The sequence below is a fragment of the Eptesicus fuscus genome, chromosome 20 (genome assembly GCF_027574615.1).
Source record: "Eptesicus fuscus isolate TK198812 chromosome 20, DD_ASM_mEF_20220401, whole genome shotgun sequence".
Lineage (NCBI taxonomy): Eukaryota > Metazoa > Chordata > Mammalia > Chiroptera > Vespertilionidae > Eptesicus > Eptesicus fuscus.
In genome coordinates, this window is record NC_072492.1 from 31,287,809 (window position 1) to 31,309,087 (window position 21,279).

General features: G+C 44.2%; 1 protein-coding gene across 2 annotated transcripts in view; it reads right to left on the reverse strand.

Moving 5' to 3' along the window:
• Positions 1-3,614: 3,614 nt before the first annotated feature.
• The window catches only part of KANSL1 (KAT8 regulatory NSL complex subunit 1), a 151,495-nt gene continuing 133,830 nt past the window's right edge, over positions 3,615-21,279 (reverse strand). Inside the window, exons 8-15 of one of the 2 annotated variants that reach the window (XM_028157465.2) lie at positions 13,087-13,269; positions 12,469-12,657; positions 11,985-12,133; positions 7,698-7,819; positions 7,015-7,072; positions 6,696-6,808; positions 5,710-5,962; positions 3,615-5,403 (exon numbers count right to left, since the gene is read on the reverse strand). In XM_028157465.2, the coding sequence (XP_028013266.2) occupies positions 5,176-5,403; positions 5,710-5,962; positions 6,696-6,808; positions 7,015-7,072; positions 7,698-7,819; positions 11,985-12,133; positions 12,469-12,657; positions 13,087-13,269 (1,295 nt within the window). In that variant the 3' untranslated portion in view covers positions 3,615-5,175. The remainder of the gene's footprint in view (positions 5,404-5,709; positions 5,963-6,695; positions 6,809-7,014; positions 7,073-7,697; positions 7,820-11,984; positions 12,134-12,468; positions 12,658-13,086; positions 13,270-21,279) is intronic. The other variant, XM_028157468.2, reaches the window with a different exon arrangement.

A 21,279-nucleotide genomic window follows, 5' to 3' on the forward strand; every position in this document is an offset into this window, starting at 1 on the left:
CATTGTTTGGATGTGGGAGGCACCTACTCTTAACTAAGGGGTGAAATCAAGGGAAGGCGAAGTCCGTGCTCAAGGCGGGACCTCGGTTTCTAGGTCTAAGTGACACTCATCCCACTGGCCTGTCCCTCATGATGAACCCGATGACCTGACCTCCCATCCAGACGTGGGGCTTGGCAAGGCCAGGGTGGGGCTCAGCAGTGACCCTGGATGTTGGCTTGGAGAGCCTTTTCCTCCCAGAAGACCAGCCCCTTCCTGTGTTGAGCTGCAGCAGGTTGGGTGTCTGGTTGTCAGATGGCACCAGGATAGGCAGGCCCCCGGGGAGGGACCACGCTCCCCGTCCCTCACTTCCTCCCCAGCCTATGACTGCCAGCCTCGCAGAGCCCCACGCTGCTCAGCCTCAAGTGCATATAATCAGCCCTCCACACCCCCACCAGGGGACACGCCCACTTGGAAATGGTTCTCCCCGTCCCAGCTGGAAGCAATGCTGTCTGTCCCCTGGAGCAGCTGAACATATACATAGATGTCGCCTTTCCCTCCCCGTCTGCACCTGTTGCATTGTCGTCAGATTTGTCTGTTTATGCTTGGATTCACCCGAGTGACTATGATAGTGAAAAGAAGAGAAAAAGAAAAAAAAAAAAAAGGACGCATGTATCTTGAAATGCTTGTAAGGAGGTTTCTAACCCACCCGGTGGGGGTCCTGGATAGCTCTCCCCTGTGCTGGGACTCCAGGCCAGTGTGGCTCTCCCCTGCTTGGCCTCCAGAGAGGTTTCCTTCGGCTGTCCTGAGAGTCCCAGCTGCTCTTCAGGTTCTGAGCAAGAAAAAGGAAATGTGGTGCTGAAGGACCAACAGAGCACAGATTCTGACACCGGGGGACCCTCGGCTGCAAGAAGGCCTGAGGCACAGGATGAGGACCAAGAAAGCTGGTGCCCTCCTCATCCCGGGCTCCCCTTTGCGGGGCAGAGCTGTGTCTTGGGCTGGCGTGGCTTGCAGCATGAAAATGCCCTCTCTGGCCACAGCCTGGAGAAGCCCCACAGCAGCCCTGCATCACCAGGAAGATGAAGCCAGTGCCAGCTGGGGGAAGGTCCCAGGGCCTTACCACCACAGCTGCCTGGCAGAGGAAGGATGACGCGCCGGGAGACACCATTCCCGAAGCCTGGCCAGAGCCCCCGCGGACCCTGCAGGACTCCATCTGCTGCCTCGGGGAAAGGGAAGCAGCCTCTGTGGAAATTGCTGCTTAAATTCATTCAGCCTCAGGACTGGTTCTGCCACTTGCGGTTTAGATAGTTGAAGGCAACTGGGCTGGAGGCTTCATTTGCAGTCAGAGCTTTCGGCTGTCCTGAGAGTCCCAGCTGCTCTTCAGGTTCTGAGCAAGAAAAAGGAAATGTGGTTTAAAGGTCGGGTAGCTGTTAGCGACGTTGGCCCGTCATTACTGCCACTTGTGTGCTGCATCTCTTCCGGCTTCCTCTTCCTGTAGCTCCTGTGCCCTGTTCTCTGACACCTGACTCCGAGGGCCCTAGAATCTCCCTGGGAGGGTGGACTACTTGGGTCAGCCTCAGAATTATGGTTTTGGGTGATCAGGTCAGTGTTGGGGAGGAGAGGCGAAAGGGTGCTGGCTTGTGACCTTAAATGAGGACAATCCCCCAGGGCTGAGTTCTCCCCATTCCCCCTCTCCAGTCAATGTCCCTCGGGTGGGCTAGGTATGCTCTATGCCTGGTTCCTTCAAGCTCTCCATTCTATCAATAGTTCCATTTAAATTGACTTCAATGGTGAGACTGTATCCTGTTTGCGATTGCTTGTTGTGCTATAGGGGTTGGGGGGAGGAACCTGTAAGATAGTTACCATGGGCAAGGGGAAGTCTTGGAGCGCAGCAGTTAAACCTCGTTGTAACCCTTTTCTTCACCATTTCAACCGCATTTGCTAGAGGTCCTGGGGGTGCCGCCTTTTCACTGACTGGATTCCCAAGTGCAGTTTCCCTTGTCCTTCCCAGCCAGGTGCAGGCGGTGAGGCTTGTGGAGGAATCTGGAGATGTGGTTGCTCTGGTCTCTTGCTGGGCCCCAAGCCCACAATCGTGCCTCCCACGGACCCTGGCAAACTTTCCTGTAAGCCGTGGGCACCTGTGTGTCACTTTTCCCACTGACTCTGGACACGCAGCCTCTATCTAGCAGCTGCCAAGATCTTTTCCTTCACCCTCTTTTATCTTTGTCCCCCAAGGAAAGCCAAGAGGCAGGGATGAGGGTAAAGGTGTAAGTCACTGTGTCCCATCTATAGATCCGTGGCTTCATGAGGCTTCTAGTTGCTCTTCAGTTTTGAAAAGGGTTATCCTGGGCACTGACCCAGTCTCACCTCCTAATGGACTTAGCCCATGAATTTGCAGTGTCTGGCAGGACAATTTCTGACACTTGCAAGTCCCATGATTTCTTCAGTAATTTTGAGGGTGGGAGGGGAGGGACATGAAACCATCTTAGCTTAGCTTCCTGTCTGTGAATGTCCATATGGTGTATTGTGTGTTTCCACAAATGATATACAAGGACTGTTGCTGTAAAAGTGAATTTGGAAATAAAGTTATTACTGATTAAATGAGGTCTATGTGCATAAATTCAAAAGACAAAGAAATGATATGGGATGTATGATTTTCAAGTCCTTTCTCTGCTTTGGGAAATTGAGCTCCGAATAGGGAAAGACAATGTTAAAACTGGGCCATGAGGGTTTACCAGCTCTCTCTAGGGCACAGAAGGTGAAAGAAGAGTTCTCAACCTTTTCATTTTCAGCCCAATTGTCTCATTCTGGTGCTCACAACAGTCCTGGTCAATACCCTTGGGGCTGACCCATTCTAGTGATTTCAAACCTGAAAAGACTGGGGTTGGTATATTCTTCCCTGGAAATTAGCCTCGAGGCCTGGGGCTGAAGCAGAACACCAGCCAATCAGCTGAAGGAATGGCTTAGCTCTCTTGCAGGCTTACAGAGCTGCCTTCCTCCTAGTATTGGGGAACAGGTCTGCTAAATTAAGACAGGGATACCAGCCAACCCCTAGCAATGTCACAAAGGGAAACAGTAACAAAACAAACCATCACCTTATTGTTTCTCAGTAGTAAGTTCAAGGTCTTAACACAGAGCCTATAGACTTTCCAAGTTTCAAAATATGACTTTGCTCAGCTTTTCCTTAGCCGCTGCAGACAGAAGCTTAAGTAGAGATCTTAACTGTAACTACAGGAGCAGCAACAGGGCAGCCACAGAGACACGCAACCTCGGAACTGCTGCTTTCGCGACCAGGATAGGCAGCTCATAGGCTGTTTCAACTTGACTGCCATGAAAAGGAAAAAAAAAACAATAAAGAACCAGGCCCACCCACTTACTCATCTTTATGTAAAGAAAATCCAGCACCTAGCCTCCTCAAAGATACTATCATCTCAGGTAGCAGGTAAGAAGCAGCTCAGGCTCCATGCAAAGTATATATTCTCATTGGCCCCTACCCTCTTTCTGGTGATCATACGATGACCCTGTGAGGTGCCTGTAAGACAGAATGAAGACATCCCAAAGTCCACAGCAAGTCAGGACACCAGAGAACTGTGCAGCAATACCATGTTCAAGTGTCAAAAAAGGCCCAGCACACAACATTCTGTAACTTTTTTTTTATTATTTTTTTCACTTTTTCCTTCCTTTTTTTTTTAAGCACTAGTCTGTGCTTTGCGAACAGAATCAAGACATTAACAAAGATCAGCTTCTCTGAAGAAAAGCATTTCTATAGAACGAAGACAGCTACATGTTTCGCTGCCAATACACAGCTCAAAGCAGAAAAAGAAAATATTTACAAAATACAAGGTTTTTTTTCCATTTTTGTTTTTGTTTTTTTTGTTGTTTTTTTTTTTACAATGCTAAAAGGGTTATTCAGAATTTTCAACCTTATAAATAGAAGAAGCACTTTATGCATAGGGATATGGTGCATTATTGTTTTTTTAAAGAAACAATGACAAACCCTTTAACTTGCAAACAGAATCAAAAAGAATCACTAATGTTGAAAATTGTGAAAAAACCCCAACCATTAAGCAGCTTGCTTACTATTTTTATATGATTACAAAATGGGGGGAAAAAAAGTCCTTATTGCCCCTTTTGGTAATGTGATCATACATGAGACAGGCACAAGGTTAACAACCAGGGAGTGATCACGGGGGAGTGATGGGAACCACAGCTGGGACCAGACAATGTTCCACAGGAAAGGGAAACTTAAAAGAGGAAGGGCTGAATTGACACTGACAGGGAACTGGAGGGGGAAGGAAACGACTGAATAAATCAGCCGGAGAAAACAGAATTACACAGAAGAAATGGCTGCTCACTTCCCAGACCTCTAGTTTGCAGAGGTGGGAACAGAGGTTAAATAGTCCTAACTCTAGCTTCATGGAACAGGAAAGGGTAAAGAAGTCCGAGTGGAAGAACTGGTGTGCGTGGGTATGAATATGGCATGGGGCAGCAGACAAGAGGGCACGAAGGGGCAGGATGGGGACCTGAGCAGCCGCAGCCAGGTTAACTGCAGTTAAGGAGTCAAACAGAGATGACCAGATGCAGAGGAAACCCCACATCAGTCTCCGCGATCTGGACGACAGGGGACGTCATTCTAGCTGGCAGTTACGGTGAAGAGGCTCTGGCGCGGTGCTCCAGCACAGATGGCCAAGGGAGACCCAGCCAGGAGGGCTGGAGCGGAGCCAAGCCACAGGTGGGAGGGGAGCAGAGGGTGGGGCGGGGAAAGAGCCCAGAGCGGGCTGCTCTCCCACCCTAACCTAAGGTGGCAATACTGAGCTGAAGCTTTCCATTCCCTCTGCCCACTTGGCTGTTCCACCGTGCCCACAGGTGCGAGGGAGAGGTGGTCATCAAACATCGCTAAGTCCAGTGATTCAACAGTGCAGAGGATGTGCCAGGATCAGGCCAGCAGGGTCTTATCCTGAACTTCTGTTTGCTAGCTGGAGGAAGTGCTCAGGTGTGTGACAACAAAACATGGAAACCAAAACCAAAACAAAACAAAAATCAAAATGAGGAAAAAAAAAAAAAAAAGTAGAATCTAAATTCCTTAAATTCACTAAAAACTGTGAAAATTTCCGGCATATGATGTTTGAATATCAAACGCAGAGATTTCTGAAGCTTTAATGCCAATAGTTAGTGAGTCTTTAGATTCTCGTATCCCGCTCATCTGTGAGTTGGACGCTGAGCTGTGACTGTTGCTGCTAGATGCCGACTCTTGAGGGGGACAACGGGAGGTGAGGTGGGTGCCAACTCTGTCTCTCGACCAGTCTTGCTGCCTGAGGTGCGCCGAGTGCAGCGAGCTGCCCGTTCCTGCGCATCCAGTTGGTCCTCACACTCTGCCTGGGGACTGTACGCCAGGGGGAAGGTTCGCCGCTCCCATGGCTGGACAGACTGTGGGCAGACAAGTTGCCTTGGTGAGCACCCAGTACCAGCGGTCTCCTGCCCCAAAAGGTGTGGACTAGAGTCCCTGACCAGTCTCTCTGGAGTTCCTGGGTGGTGTGGGAAGACCCCTCATAGAGTGGGCGCCCTTTTAACAATGGCCAGTTCCATTGTGCCTTCAGAAGGTCAATTTCAAGTGCAGCCCCTCCTCCCCTTCACAATGGGAGGGAGTCATGAAATGAAGATCCATCTTCAGCAGTGCTGCCCCTTCCCCATCTCACACCATCTGCCAACCCATGCAAAGGCAGCACCCCTTACCTGCTCATCCAGCCCCAGCTCTGGCGTGGAACAACGGGTGTCGTCACTGGCTAGGTGTCGTAGAGTGTCCCGTGCCACAGGGGTGAGGGGGGCTGAGTGCAGTTCCGGGCTGATGGGGCTCCTAGGGGACTGACCGTGGGAGAACTCCGACAAAGAGTGGCTACTACTGACATCAGGAGAGGGGGGTTGGGGGGTGGAGGGGTTGGCACTGCCCAGCTGGGGGGTTGTCCGGCCGTCTGATGACCTGTAAGACCTGTACACCAAAAGTGCAAATCTGAGTGCCTGAGTAAAAGGAATTTCTAGTATATTATTGAGGGGGGCGGGGGGGGGTGTTTGCGGGGGAGAGGCTGTAGAGGCATGAAAGCAAGTGTCCCACCAGGGAGTCAAGATAGACCGACACCAACAGTTCTTTCCCAGGAACCACAAATCCCTTCATGTCCTCCCACCGCCGAGTACAGAGGTGGCTACACAATATGACATCTAAAACTGTCATCCCAAGAGAAAGCCAGGGCTGAACAATGGCAGAGCTAATCCCTGCCCAATGCCTAGAATTCACAGGGGAAGGGAAATTAGTTCAGACTCTGAAAATTATAGTCGAAGGAAAAAGCAAAATTGAATCTAAATCCTTCTAGTTCAAAAATAAATAAATACATAAATAAATAAATCCTTCTAGTTGAGAATCCCGAGGGCTTCTGCAACTGTGCACAATAACGGGAGATAAGTTGGGACAGTTCTTTCGAGCATGACCACAGACCCATGCTCCACTGTCCAAAGGAAGGACAGCGTGTGGTGAGGCCTCCGAATGCCAGTCAGACTGCTTCTCAGGAGACCAGACTCTGACTGCTTATACTCTCACTGGTTGCAACAAACACCAAGGAACATCTGTATTCTTGGCTACTGCCAATGGATGAATACGAAGAAGAGCAAAAGCAACTGAGAGGCAGTGGCAATTCCATGGACACGGCCCAAATTCCCTGTCCCATCACCTGCTGCCCCGCCGCTGGGGTGGCACGCTTGTGGTCCACAGCCACCTAGCCCTCTCCATCTCCTCACACTTGGCATGCAGAGCGGCGAAGGCTGCATCAGACAAGTCCTCGATCTGCAATAGAGCAGCTTCAATGATCAACAGTTTCTTCCAGAAAGCTGAGTTTAAGTATGGGTAGGTCAATTCTAGAGCCAGCCCCACCCCACACTAGACTCTTCCCCATCAAAACAGGAATGTGAGCTTGTATTTGACTCCACAGGTCTGGATGTGTGCACCCATGTGTATGTATCTTCTTTAAGAGAGAATGGCCATGCCGTTACCTCCTCGTTCTCTTCGTCAGGATTCCCCTTCAGAGACCGAAGATCGACCTCCCGCCAGCTGCAAAACCAAGAAGGGACCATCGTGAGATGGCAAGTTGCCGGGGCAGGATAAACGTGTCCATGCAAGAATGAGAGCCATGCACCCACGAGTGACACTGCTTTCTGCTGGCAGGCTCTGCCCTCTCAGTTTGTCCTCCTTTGCCCTGGAGGCCTCTAAAAGAGGCCCCACACTCAATCTTCACATGGGCCATAAAACCACTGCAGGCTCCGAGACTGACAAAAACAAAGGAACCACCACTATTCAGCACCAGCAGATTGCTGCCACATGGGACTGCATATACAGGGTCACCCAATCTTCTGATTTGTCAACAAAAGCTAGAAATACAGATTCATACGTGAAGTCCTGCCTTGATGCTGATGACAAATTCAGTATTTTAAAACACATTGTTGTGTCAAACAAAATAATGTCTATCACCACTTTGTGGCCTGTGGTCTGGTTAGACTTATATAATGGAATGAGAGAGAACTAATAAGAAATAATTTCACTTGTTACACACACAACTTCCTCTTAAAGAGAAGACAAAACTCAAAGCTAGGACCCAGAGCTCTGTGACAAGAGACAAAGAAAAAAGGACAGTATCAGGAAGAATAAGGAGAGAAGCCGATTTATTTAGGGCCTCTACCTGGGAGTAAGGATTTCCTTGTATTGCAGTTTCTCTACACGGGTTGTTGCAGCAACAGACATTGGGATGACAATGTTGTTAATGTCAAATGAGCTCTCGCCCCTTCTCCTCCTTATTGGCTGCTGTAAGACAAAGGTAAGTTTAAAAGAGAGGCACAATTCTACAAACATCAAAGCATACCCAGAGACTTAAAACAGGATCACCAATAAACAGGCACCTGGGTCCCACGGGTGAGGGCTGAGCAGCAGCTGCTTGCTTCTAGGAGATGGTCTCCCATAACAAAGCCCTCAGGAGAAATATTAGGTGGGTCCTGATAAGTACCTCTGTGCACAAGTCTCACTGTCCACCCTCCCGCTTCATGGGCTCATGTGAAGAGACTTCTGTGAATTTCACGGGGTGGGTATTCTGGGGCCTTGAGTCAGTTGTAGTTCCTATTCCTCCATAAACACCTTTACTACCCTTCCTACTTACTTGAAAATAATTTTTAATACACATTTTAAATTGATTTTTTTTTAGACAAAGAGGAAGAGAGATAGACATCAATCAGCTGCTCCTTCACGCCCCCTACTGGGGGTCGAGTCTGCAACCCGGGCATGTGCCCTGACTGGAAATTGAACCTGCAAATCTTGGTGCATGAGAAGGACACCTAACACCAACTGAGCCACTCCAGCCAGGCACCTCTCTCCACTTTAAATCCTCCTTTCTGTTCCCCCTTTTTATCCCTACCCATGACTTAGACTCACAGTAGCTCCTAAAAGCAATGCTTAAACCTAGTGGTGACTCCTCGGGTTATAAAGATGATTTTCCCTTATCCTGAAAGATGCCCAAAAAATAAGTCCAGTTCAATAGATCATCTAACCCTGGATGTTATGAAATCACCTCCTTCTTATAGATCTGAACTCTTCAGCTAAATCTGAACCCACCATCTGCTCAGCCACTATGTGATTTCCCTCTTTGTGGCTATTATTCTTGGGGGAAGAGCTGAGAGCTTTCTAGATGAGTGGAGATAAACTGAAGAAGAGGACTGGGTTCTATAGCTCACTCCTGGAAAAGGGAAGTTGAGAAGATCAAATTACTGGGAAAGACTAATGAGGATCCAATGAGAAGGTGGGCACCTATAGCAGCTGGGAGACCAAAGAAGGAATAAAGCCAAAGGGTGGTTACATAGATGGAGGAAAAAGTCCACTAGCTGTTTGTGCCCAGATAGCAAACACCCTACCCTGCCACAGAGACTGGCAACTGAGCTGTGAGAGACCAGAGGGAAACAGTGGGTGACAAACATGCTGCCATGGCGACAATACAGCTGGAAACACCTAAGAGACAGCATTCAAACTCAAACCACCATGTGTGCTTGGCCCAGAAGAGGTTAGTGAAAGAAGATGAGGAAGAGATTGTTCCCTACAACTAACCACTCTACTCTGTTCCTGGAGGGTGACAGATAACTGACTCACCCCATCATTTCAGGACATTCTCAGAGAATGTTGAAAGGCAGTGCACTTCCTGGGCAAGGATTTTAGCTACGTTACCTATGACTTTAGGTTATCACAATGGCTTTCTCACCTCAAGTTCCTTCTCTATCAAGTGAAAATAGACCAGTGATTTTCAACTGTTTCTATCTCACGGCACATGTAAACTAAGCAGTAAAATTTTGTGGCACACCCAAGAATATATTTTTTCCCAATACGACAAAAAAAAAAAAAAAAAAAGTATAATTTTGATTCAGTCACACCAGATGGATATGGTTGTGTTGGCTGTTGTCATTTTCTTATTTGACAATGCAAGGGAAAAGAGGTCAGTGCCCTGGACTACATAGTCAGGTATTGCATGTTTTAAAAATTCTTGCAGCAAAAATAAATAAATAAATAAATAAATAAATAAATACATACATACATAAATAAATAAATACATAAATAAATAAATTCTTGCAGCATAATGGCTGACAATCACTGGAATAGATTGTCACTGTCTGCCACACTTTTGTTGAAACTATATGTCCTACTACAAGAAGAGTTCCTTAAGGAAGCCCCAAGAGATAGCTTTCCATATATCTTTATCAAGAATGAATGCGAGCTTGGCTGGGATGACTCAGGTGGTTGAGTGTCATTCCATACAACAGGAGGTCACTGGTTCAATTCCTAGTCAGGCACATGCCCAGGTTTTGGGCTTGATCCCCAGTAGGGGGCGTACATGAGGCAGCCAACCGATGTTTCTCTTTCTCTCTCCATAAAATTGATTTAAAAAAAAAAAAAGTGAAACTGCTGCCAGAAACAGGTATATATTTCCCCTAAAACGACTCGCCCCCGTTCCATCAGATACTAATTTGGTCAAACATAACTACTCTTCTGTTTAGAATCAGAGGTGGAGAGCAAGTGATGGGAATGGACAGTGGTTCCCAAACCTGGTTGCATATCAGAAGCAAGATACAGAGCTTTAAAAAATAAACATTTCTCAGACTCCCCTTTCTGACTATGAAATCAGAATCTTCAGGGATATTTCTAAGTCATTGAGTTGATTCCGATTCATCCACTATCTTTTGTGAAGCACTAGCATACACACCTCTTCCTGCTCTCTGTCCCCCTAAATGTCTCTCCATGTCCTTTAGCTTCTCTACCTTATTTTAACTATCTGGCCTTTAATTAAATAAATCCAGCTTCTTAGGAAGAAAAAAAAAGGCGGCAAGAGCCTTAATTAACACAGGGCTATGTACAAAATTTATACTTAATAATAAGTTCAGGTTTTCTATCAGAATTCAACTCTCTCTGAAATCCTTTTGTCTTTTGGTTATCTACATTTTGCTGTGGGTAGCTAAGTTTGGGATAGATACTACATACACCTATTTAGACAAAATTTGTGGAATGTAGGAGGTGAAGAGGAGAAAGGAGCATAGAGACTATTCGGAAAAGAGTTTTAAGAGCCAAGACAGAACAATGTGAATTCCTACCTGATCACAGTTACCTAGTGAGCACATTTTGTGGGCTTAGAAGTTTCTTGATGTCAGTTCTGAAGAGGCTTCAAAGCACCTGCATAAGGTGCCTCTGCCATGGGGTGCCCCAGTGGACAACACTGTGTAACTAATGTAAGAGAGCCAGCTCTGCAGCCAGGCGGCCTGGGTTTGAATCACAATTATAACCATCACAAGTTGCCTTGCTTATGCAATTTATTTAACTGTGGAAAGCCTTAGTTTCCCTCTTTACAAAATGGGAATCCTTAACACCAACTACACCTCAAAGTGTGTTATAGAACTGACTGAAAGAACATGTGGAAAACACTTAGCACTGACACATTACAGTGGCCGTGTCTTATTACCATTACCATTATTATTATAATTACTACATAAAGGACCCTTTAGGACAGAAAGCCGCTACAGGAAGATGTGTTCAAGGAGGCACACCTTGAGGAACTAAAGTATTATAACGAAATTCTAATGTGTGTCTGAAATGGCTGTGAGACCAGCTTTCTGTATAGAATGCAGTACTTATGAGGTCACTGTGAGTGTACCACAAGTAAGCACTGCCAGGGTGGCCTGCTGGATCTGTAATTCTGCTCTGTACCCTGGAAAAGCATGGGCTCTACCTTCTCCCTTCTGTTCCAGGCACTCTAACATCAGTCTTTATTCTCAGTACTGTAGCTCCACTCACCAGTAGAGTAAAAGCTGGGAAATCAAGTATCTTCAATGCCCATAGGTATCACTCCTCTATCCCTTCTCTTGGCTTACTTCTTAGACTAAGAGGATTTTAGAGCCATGATATTGTTGAGTGCTATGTGAAACTTAGTCCCACAGATCTTGAATAATCATAGACCACTTTAAGGGTTTTTCTTTGCATCAAGCTTTTTATGGATGGCTCAACACAGATACATCTCCATTATGAAAAACAACTCAACAGAAAATCAAATACCACCACTCTGATTTTAAAAACACACGAAACACCCTAGCTGGTCTGGCTCAGTGGATAGAGCATTGGCCTGCTGATTGAAGGGTCCCGTGTTCGATTCCAGTCAAGGGCACATGCCCGGGTTGTGGGCTTGATTACCAGTATGGGGCCATGCAGGAGGCAGCCAATCAATGATTCTCTCTCATCATTGATGTTTCTATCCCTCTCTCCCTTCCTCTTTGAAATCAATAAAAATATATTTTAAAAAAGTAAAAAGACACATAATATCATGATGAGTTGAGTCCCCATAACTGCCTTGCGCTTCATAATCCACTCTCTAAACTGTCCCAAAGAGACATTTGAATGAGCTGTAACTGCAGAGGGGCTGTCTGGCCACCTCCATGCAGGTACTTACAGATGTGCTGGCTGTAACCTGTGGGCTGGAGCTGGTGGATGCAGAGGTGTCTGATGAGGTGGAGAGCTGTCGCACCAAAGGACTGTGCGGTGAATGGTGGGAGGCTGCCAAGTAGCTCGAACTGCTCAAGTCTGTGTGATGCTTCAACACTGCAGAAGTCAACAGAAAAGAGGACTATGTGGCTACCTCTACCAGCTCTACTTGTAATTCCTAGCAAAGGCTAGGAATTCCAGCAATACACAGTAAAGGTAAAATGCTTTCTTTCTAAACCTGGAGGATAAAAAGGTGAAGCAAACTGGTAAGGGGCTGGGCAGAGGTTGCGGCAGCAGTAAGAAGTGGCCTGCATTTAGAAGCAGTAGGGTCCCTCTACTCTGCCTTCCTTGAGTGAAGGACAAAGCTGGGGGCAATTAAGAGAAGCGCAGGCTGCCCCAGAAAGCCCCGAGCAGGTGGCAAATGCAGGTAGAGGTGCCGGGCCTGGCCCTACCTTCACTTCTCTCAGATGAATGGTCTCGCAATCTCATTTTGCTGTGGTTTGGGTCATGCACAAGTGGTGGTGGGTTGGGCAAGCGCTCTGCTTTTGGCGCTGTCACTCGCTCCACCACAGGCACAGACCCCACATCGTCTAAGTGCTGCCTGTGGGTCCTGTCAGGCCGGGTTTGGTGATGGGACAGCTCTGAAGAGGGGAACAGAAAAAGAGCTGTGAAATATCTTCTCTTAATCTTATTTAAGTTCCAAGCTCTTGAGTTCTCTCTAGGCCAATGATAGACACCTGGGGCAGCAGGACAGTCCTCTGGGGCTGATGCTTCTAGCAAAGAGCAAAATGGGTAGGGAGCCCATGGGGTCCTCAACCAGAGAAATGTGAAACCAGGCTACAGAAGAAGACAGCCTGTTCACAGATGGACCCAATGTCGTGCCACTGATGGCTGTTCACTGAGCATTCTGGGTCCATCTGAAAAAATCCAAGACAAGTAGAAGTAGATTGTAAGCTGACTTTGTATAGTCAATTCCCAAACCCAACATACTGCCATAGCAAACCAGTAACTTGAGACTCTAAAAGGAATAGAAAAATAACTAGAGGACTCCCTGGTCCCCTGAAACTTACTGGCTGTTGTTAGGAAGGAGTTGACCAACTTGTGCCTGTCTTTACGAGTTGGATCTGGCAGACTGCCTGGCATGGGTGTTCTGTGCTTAAGTGAAAATTTTTTGGGAGGTTTGATTTTGTCAAAAGGTTTATTCTGCCACTGAGATTTCAGCATGCTCTGGAAGTGCAGGCTTGTGGGAACATCTGCAAGAAACACAAAACACCTAAAGGTTAGTCCAAACACCTGGCCTATGGGCTCCTATCTCATGAAATGAGGTGAGTTCACCAGTAACTCTGGCTCTCCCAGTAGGCAAGATCTACATCACACCCTTCTTTTGTTGTTTTAATATTCACCCCACAATATTGTTTCCATTGATTTCTAGAGAGGGGGAGAGTGGACACATTGATGTGCGAGAGACACATTGAATGGTTGCTTCCTGCATGTGCCCCAGGGCAAGGGATCGAACCCGAAATCCTTGGGTGCACAGGACAACGCCCCAACTAACTGAGCCACACCAGTCAGAGCAACATCACACCATTCTTTATTTGCCCAGTGGCATGATGACCTGGCAGGACAAGCACTATCATACTGAACGGGTCGCCAACCTTTTGGACCTCATGGACCACCAGTTTGGCGACCGCTGTTCCAAAGGTTTCCTTAAACCAGCGGTCACCAACCTTTCGGACCTCGCGGGACCACCAGTTGGCGACCGCTGATATAGAATATCTCTTTACCTGAATCTTATTGAAGGTCCTTCTCCTATTCACAAGCAAGTCACTTTGGCCTTTTTTATTCTCCAAGTTCAACACCAAAATACATCTAAAACACCTTTTGTTAAATCGATGGAGTTTTCTGTTCATATTCTGATAAATTTAACTTTATTCGTTCGAAAGACTGATAAACATCCTGTTTCTATTCTTCTAGAGACTAAAACATTTAAACCTACTTCCATCAATACAGATTTATCAGGATATAACCATTCAATATCCACTCTCTCCTGTGTAGCAGGCACTGTATTGTGCACTACATCTTTCCCCCCAAATAAGAACTATACCATCTTCCCCCACTTTCTTCTAGAGCCCCACCACCCCCAATTGAGATTATCTGGGTTTTTTAGCTGATTAGTTGATATTCAACATCACAAATTAACCTTTTTAGACTTATCTCAGACTTTTAAGGCTTTACTCCATTGTATTCTAAGATCCAGTGTTGCAGATAAGACAAACTGATTCTTACTCACTTGTAGGTGATCTGTTCTCCTCTTTTAAGCTTTTGAAAAAACAAGCAGACAAACAAATAAAGCTTGTTGTGGCATTAAACTGATACTAATAGGTCAATGTGGAGAGAACTGCCATCAATACTGAGTCTTTGAATCCATGAACATGGTATCTCTCTCCATATTTTGAGGTTTTCTTTAATTTTCTCTCAGCAATGTTTGTCAGTTTTCAATGTATAGCTCATATTTACATTTTATTAAGTTTATTAAGTATTTTGTGTGTTTTTATAGCACTTAAAAAAATTTCAACTTTTAATTAATTGTTCATTGGTAGTATAATAATAGAGTAATTTTAAAAATATACTAACCTTATTTTCTGTGATCTTGCTAACCTCATTACTAATAGCTTTTCATTGTTGTAGATTCCTTAGGATTTTCTACATACACAGTGTTTCATCTACAAATAGAGGCTGTTTCCACTTCTTTTCAATCTATATGCCTTTCATTTCTATTTCTTGCCCTATTGTTCTGGTTAGATTCCTCTAGTGGCAATCTGAAACTTAGATTTTCTTTTTTGTAGTCTCAATATGCTGGAATTTCACCACAATAGACATAGGTGTGGTTTTGTTTTTGTTTTGTTTTTTCAGAGTTCTGAAAAGCTTCCCAAGGTTCTTTTAAATGTGAAGACCAGCACATTTCTCTTTAGCTCCCAGTTCCTCCTGGGAACCATTGAACACCTGGGACATACTAAAAAAAAAAGTTCTAGCCTCAGAGTCCATACCATTTCTGCAGCACAGAAGGATGGCAATAGGCACAGATGGAGCAGAGGTACAAGAGGGGAAAATCCAATGTAGCTATTCCAACACAAATTCAAATTCAGCACCAGACAAATGCCCAGGTCCAATCCCTGCTTGTGTCCTTCTTTGTTGGCAAAAAACCTCCCTGTAACAGCTCCTACCCCACAGTTATCCTGTTTTCCATCATTCAAAAAATCATTCTAAACTCTAGTCACTGATGGCCTGCCTTCTTTTTTCAGCACTACTATAAACATACTTTACTTAACGCATTTTCTAAACATATGAGGGAGGGAGGAAGGGTGAATATGTGTTCAACATAAACTAGGATTGGGGTGTGGGGGGGGGGCCAAGAAAAGAGGAATAAATGTTCATTTACTGAACCCATTACTAGGTGGCTGGCATTGTGTGTATATACCATTCAATCTTCCTAACAATTCCATGATGTAATCATCATTATGCTCCTTTTAAAGATAAAAAACCAGGTTCAGAGAGGTGAATTAACTGTCTCAGGTTACACTGTTTAGTTAGTAAGAACCAACATTCAAAGTCAGGTTTGCACAATCTTAAAGCCCATACTCTTAGCCACTATATCTAAGATTATTCTTTGGCTCAAAGAATGGAGAGGTTTAACTCTCAGGTGAAGACTGATGTTTCTCAAATTATTCCTAAGGAACTAGGGAGTACAGGGTATTTTTCAAGGGAGTTCTGCAGTTTTAAAGAATTTTACCACTCTTTCTTATAGTATAGACCAGGCGTTCTCAAACTATGGCCCGCGGGCCACATGTGGGTGTTTTTGCCGTTTTGTTTTTTTACTTCAAAATAAGATATGTGCAGTGTGCATAGGAATTTGTTCATAGTTTTTTTTAAACTATAGTCCGGCCCTCCAATGGTCTGAGGGACAGTAAACTGGCCCCCTGTTTAAAAAGTTTGAGGACCCCTGGTATAGACCATGGATTTCATGACATTTCAAAAACCAAGTTTGAACACTAACTAGATCTTTCAGGACTAGAATGAATACTTAATAGAATATTTCCGCCTGGCTGGTGTGGCTCAGCGGTTGAGCATCAACCCAGGAACCAAGAGGTCGCCAGTTCGTTTCCCAGTCAAGGCACATGCCTGGGTTGTGGACTCAATCCCATGGGGCAGTGCAGGAGGCAGCCAATCGATGACTTCCTCTCTCATCGATGTTTCTATCTCTCTCTCCCTCCCTTCCTCTCTGATATCAATAAAAAATATACTTAAAAAAATATTATTTCCATTTTCAGGGATGATTGTTCCCAATGGGCAAGCAGTCTTAGGACCAGACATTATTTTCTAGTTCTGAGAATAGACCACTGGCCCTTAGGAAATAAAGCATTGTCTAGAGGCATTCTGAAAGCTGGGCCAAGCTGGAACATATACAGGTGTAAGAAAGGGGAGAAAACACTTCCCTCTATATCCCAGATACCCCTTTGTCACCGGAAGAGTTACTCCCACTTGGCAAAGGCTATATAATGGGACTACAAAACCATAGAGATTTATTTTTTTCCTTTTATTTTTCTCAGTCACTGCTCTCCCAAAACTGAAAATTAAGCCAGGGGAAAAAGGAGACAGTGAAAAAAAGCAATGGACTGGAAGTAGACCTGGATTCAGGTCCCAGTACCATCATTGAATAGGAGGAAAAAACAAGAACAAGTAACTTAACCAGGCATTAGCTTCTCCATCTGTAGATGAGACAGCAGGACTAGATCAGGGCTGGTAACCTAGCTCTCCCCTCCTCTGTCTACTGGAACATAGGTAAGCAATCACAGTTTCTGCTGGACCCAAAGACCTCAGACTCTTCTTAAAAAATTCAATCCAGACAGCCACTATCAAACAATTTGAGTAAGCACAAGGGAGGACATCCTTGGAGTTGAGGTAATAAATAGAACTAAGAACTCCTTCTCCTACAAACCCACTGAATAAGCAGTTAGGGATAATAATGAACTACTAGTATTTAGGAAACTCAGACAGCTATACTTTGCTAGAAGTATGCTGTGTTTCAAGTGCTTTCATATAAAAGTGAACAGGTAAACTCTCCAGTCAGTGAACAAAAATGATCTCTTAGGAATTGCTGATGTGAACTCATGCTCTACCTGAAGAAATTAAACCTAGGATCCACGTAGAGCTAAACCTATGGAATAGATTGGATCTACAGAAGCTGAAAGTAAGTAAAGAAAAAGATATGAAATGAAAGAGAAAATGATAGGGACCCATTCAGCTAGAGGACTTCATACATTCTATACCTTCACAGGCAACTGCATTGAAGTGATATTATTAGAGAATAAAGATTTTGATACTTAATCAGGTCAGTAACAAGAAAACAGAAGTGACTACAAACATCTTAAGTTACTATTTCTGCAAACAAAATGAAAAGACCTTGTACAGGCTCACCAGGGTTTTGCTCATACTCTTCCACCATTTTCTCAAAACACACTTTCTTGGGGTTTTGCAATGCTCACTTCCTCCTCCTGCTGGCCAGTTGTGGTAGCCTCCTATATAGCTAGTTGTCTTGGCAAGCTCTCTCAAAACACAGATCTTCATGGCCAGCAGGTGGTGCTCCTATTAAACCCAAATCTAGCAAACACTGTTTTCCCCAAGGTTATATATCCTCTGCATTTCAAGTAAAGATTAACCCGGATTAATTAAGGTGGTAAGGAAACAAGCCCCTCCTTCTGGAACACTAAAAAGTGATTACAACCTAATGGCCTCACATTCCTGCCTGTTTTACAGTTCCTCAAATTCTATCATCTCTAGCCACACTTACTGGGAGTGAATGAGGTCAAGGTGGGAGACAGAACTCTAGTATTACGTGCCGCAGTTGGTTCCTATCCTCACAAACTACACAACTGGTTCTACTTAAAAATGAAGAGGTTGCAAAAAGGTGACCCTGATGCACGTCCGACCCACACAGTATTATTCTGGCTGCTAGTCTTCACTGTTATTAATTATTCTACACAATGATACACAGAGAATCTCAATACTTTAGGGGGAGCTATTCACATAGGATGGTGCCCTGTGGACTTGTGGCCCTGCAAATCTTCCAGTTTACAAATAGACTGCATTCAGAATGTGGGAGTTGTTAGGACAAAGCAAAATTACCCGAATAAGAACAATATTAATATGGTATCTAGGACCCCAGGTCAACTCACAGAAAGTCTAATTTATCCATAGGCAACTATGTTCATCCATCCAACTTGGTATAGTAAAAGATACATATTCTCCTTTATATGAATTATCTTCAAATAAGGAGAATTTAATGACCATTTCTTGTTCAAACCCGTGTCATGGTTAGGAGCTCTGTGTGTATATAAGACAGAGACAAAGGGAGAAATAATAGAGGCAGGCAGGAAAATGATCTTTCTTTCTCTTCTCCCTTATTGCTACCTCGAGTTGCTTGGAATGGGATGGAGTGGGGAAGTATAAGGGCAGTGGTTAGATCTATAGATATGAAACAGTCCGAAGGACAGTTAATAGGGAACTATTAGCTATTCGATTCCAGTCAAGGGCACACGGAGGAGACAACTCATAACTGTGCATGGTAATACTGTTGCCAAAGGAATGCTCACCATGTTTATCAGTTGATATTCAATGAGTATGGAAGAGGCCTTATGGGAATCAGAATGTAACTACCAGTATAGGCTTCAGACTTCTTTTTCAAATATGAGACTACACAATTCAACATGGTAAACCTGAGAGAGTAACTAATCCGAGAACTGTTCCTAAGTCTTCCTGGTGGCTTCATCTGCACTCAGAGTGTGGAATCGAGTAGAAACCTGACTTCTCTTAATAACCTGGCTGGGGAGGAACACAGAATAGAGAAAAATGAAGGTCAGACATTAGATGACCCGAGTCTGAATTCTACAGCCATCTACAGTCTTTAGCCATTTAGCCTGAGATAAAACTACTACCTCTCCAAACCTATTTCTTAACCTGGAAAGCTGAAAGCAACACCTTACAAGATTACTGTGAGAAGCAATTAAGGCAAGTTGTGAGAAAAGTGCTTTTTAAACCACAAAATGCTATACAAATAGCAGGTGTATGAGCTATAACCCAAATGGCAAGAGAAGGTAGAACTTAATGACCCTGAAATTTGAAGCAGAGGAAAATGTTTTAGTGTCTTCAATTAATTCTGTTTTAAGCTAATTTACAGCTCTACCATTCCTGACTTAAACCCCTGCCTAGCTTACTATTCATATGTTCCAAGTTTTCTATGTGTTTCTACTCTTGCTAAAAGTAAATGGCAGCAAGAATATAATACCATGTTTTTTCTTTAGTCAAAAAGAGTTTTGATAACAAGTCAGGGAGTAGTTACAGAATTTAGGTGGTTAAGAAAGAATTCAGCCCTAGCCGGTTTGGCTCAGTGAGTAGAGCATCGGCCCACGGACTGAAGGGCCATGGGTTCGATTCAAGTCAAGGGCACATACCTCAATTGCAGGCTCGATCCCCAGCGCTAGTCAGTCAGGGCAGGTGCAGGAGGCAACCAATTGATGTGTCTCTCACATAAATGTGTCTAACATCAATGTTCTCTCTCTCTCTCTCCCCCCCCTCTGTCTTCCTCCCTTCCTCCCTCTCTCTCTCCCGTCCATTCTTTCTAAAAATCAATGGAAAAAATGTCCTCAGATGAGGATTAACAAAATAAACAAAAGAATTCAATAATTTAAAGAACAAATATCAGTAATGATTTTTTAAAAAATGTTTTTACTGATTTTAGAGAAGAATGGAGAGGCAGGGAGAGAAGGGGAGAGAGAGAGAGACATCAATCAGTTGCCTCTCATATGCATCCCAACCAGGGATTGACCCCTCAACCTTTTGGTGCACGGGATGACACTCACCAACTGAGCCACACTGGCCAGGGCCTATTAATGATTGTTGTTTTTTTAAAAAAATCTATTTTTATTGATTTTAGAGAGGAAAGGAGGAGAGAGAGAAACTTCAATGATGAGAGAGAACCATTGATTGGCGCCTCCCGCAGCATGCCCTCCACCAGGGACCATGCCCGCAACCCAGGCATGTGCCCTTAATTGGAATCGAACCTGGGACCCTTTAGTCCGCAGGCCAACACTTTATCCAATGAGCCAAACCAGCCAGGGCACTGATTGTTTTTATAAATAAAGTTTTATTATAACACAGCTACACCATTTGTTTACATATTGTCTATGACTGCTTTTGTGCTACTATGGCAGAGTTGTGTAGTTGCATAGACTAAACATAGTACGGCTCAAAACATCTAAATTACTGAGCATCTGTCCCTTTAAGAAAAAGTTTACATACCACTCATGCTAAAACATTTTTTTCTCCTACAAACAAGTAAACCTTACATCCCACATAATTCTCATTCCTCAGGGTCCTATTTCAGTTATCTTTTAAGTATTCCTACCTCAATTACCCTCCTTGAAAAAAAATTGCACAGACTATCTGTGAGGTGTTATAAACAGAATAGGAGGAAAAACATGGTCCCTTACCCTCAGGAAGCTTACAATTTATGTAACGGAAAGTAAATTTAAAAACAGCCATAACATAATAGATAAAATACCAGTGATCTGAAAGGAAATGCTTATATCTGTAGGTTGGAGCCAGATCCTGAGATTATTTGAAAATGAATGAAATAATCTAGATTATGAAAGCACTGGATTCTTGCAGGCAATATCTAGAGCAGTGGTTTTAACATTTTTGCTCATGGACTTGCACCACATGAAATGCCATTAAAAAAAAAAATCATAAACTCAGAAATATTTTAATCGACACCTTGACATGTAAATATATTTAGCTTAATTAGCTGAAGGAAAAATCTTTCTTTTAAACCTTAGTCAATCAGACTTTTAGTTAGAATAAAGTCTAACTTCAGTTAGTTTCTTAATATTTAGTCTAGGATGACAAACACAGAATCTACACAAAATAAGGTTAACTCCATCTTCATTAATTTTTTTACTTAATTCCCACAGGATTCTCCTTCAGGAGCCATGAATTCTTGGAAATGGTCCCTTTGGTGTCCCTACTGCCTAAAGTTTTTATACCCTGGGGCAAGACCCACATTGAGACTTAATATGAAAAAACAAAACAGAAAAGAGACTCAATATGGGTAAGAGGAATAATTTTCTTTTGTGAAATGGGAGAAAAGGAAAACTGGCAAACACAGAGGCTTATCAGGTAGGTTAGTCTTAGAAAAATAGTACATGCTA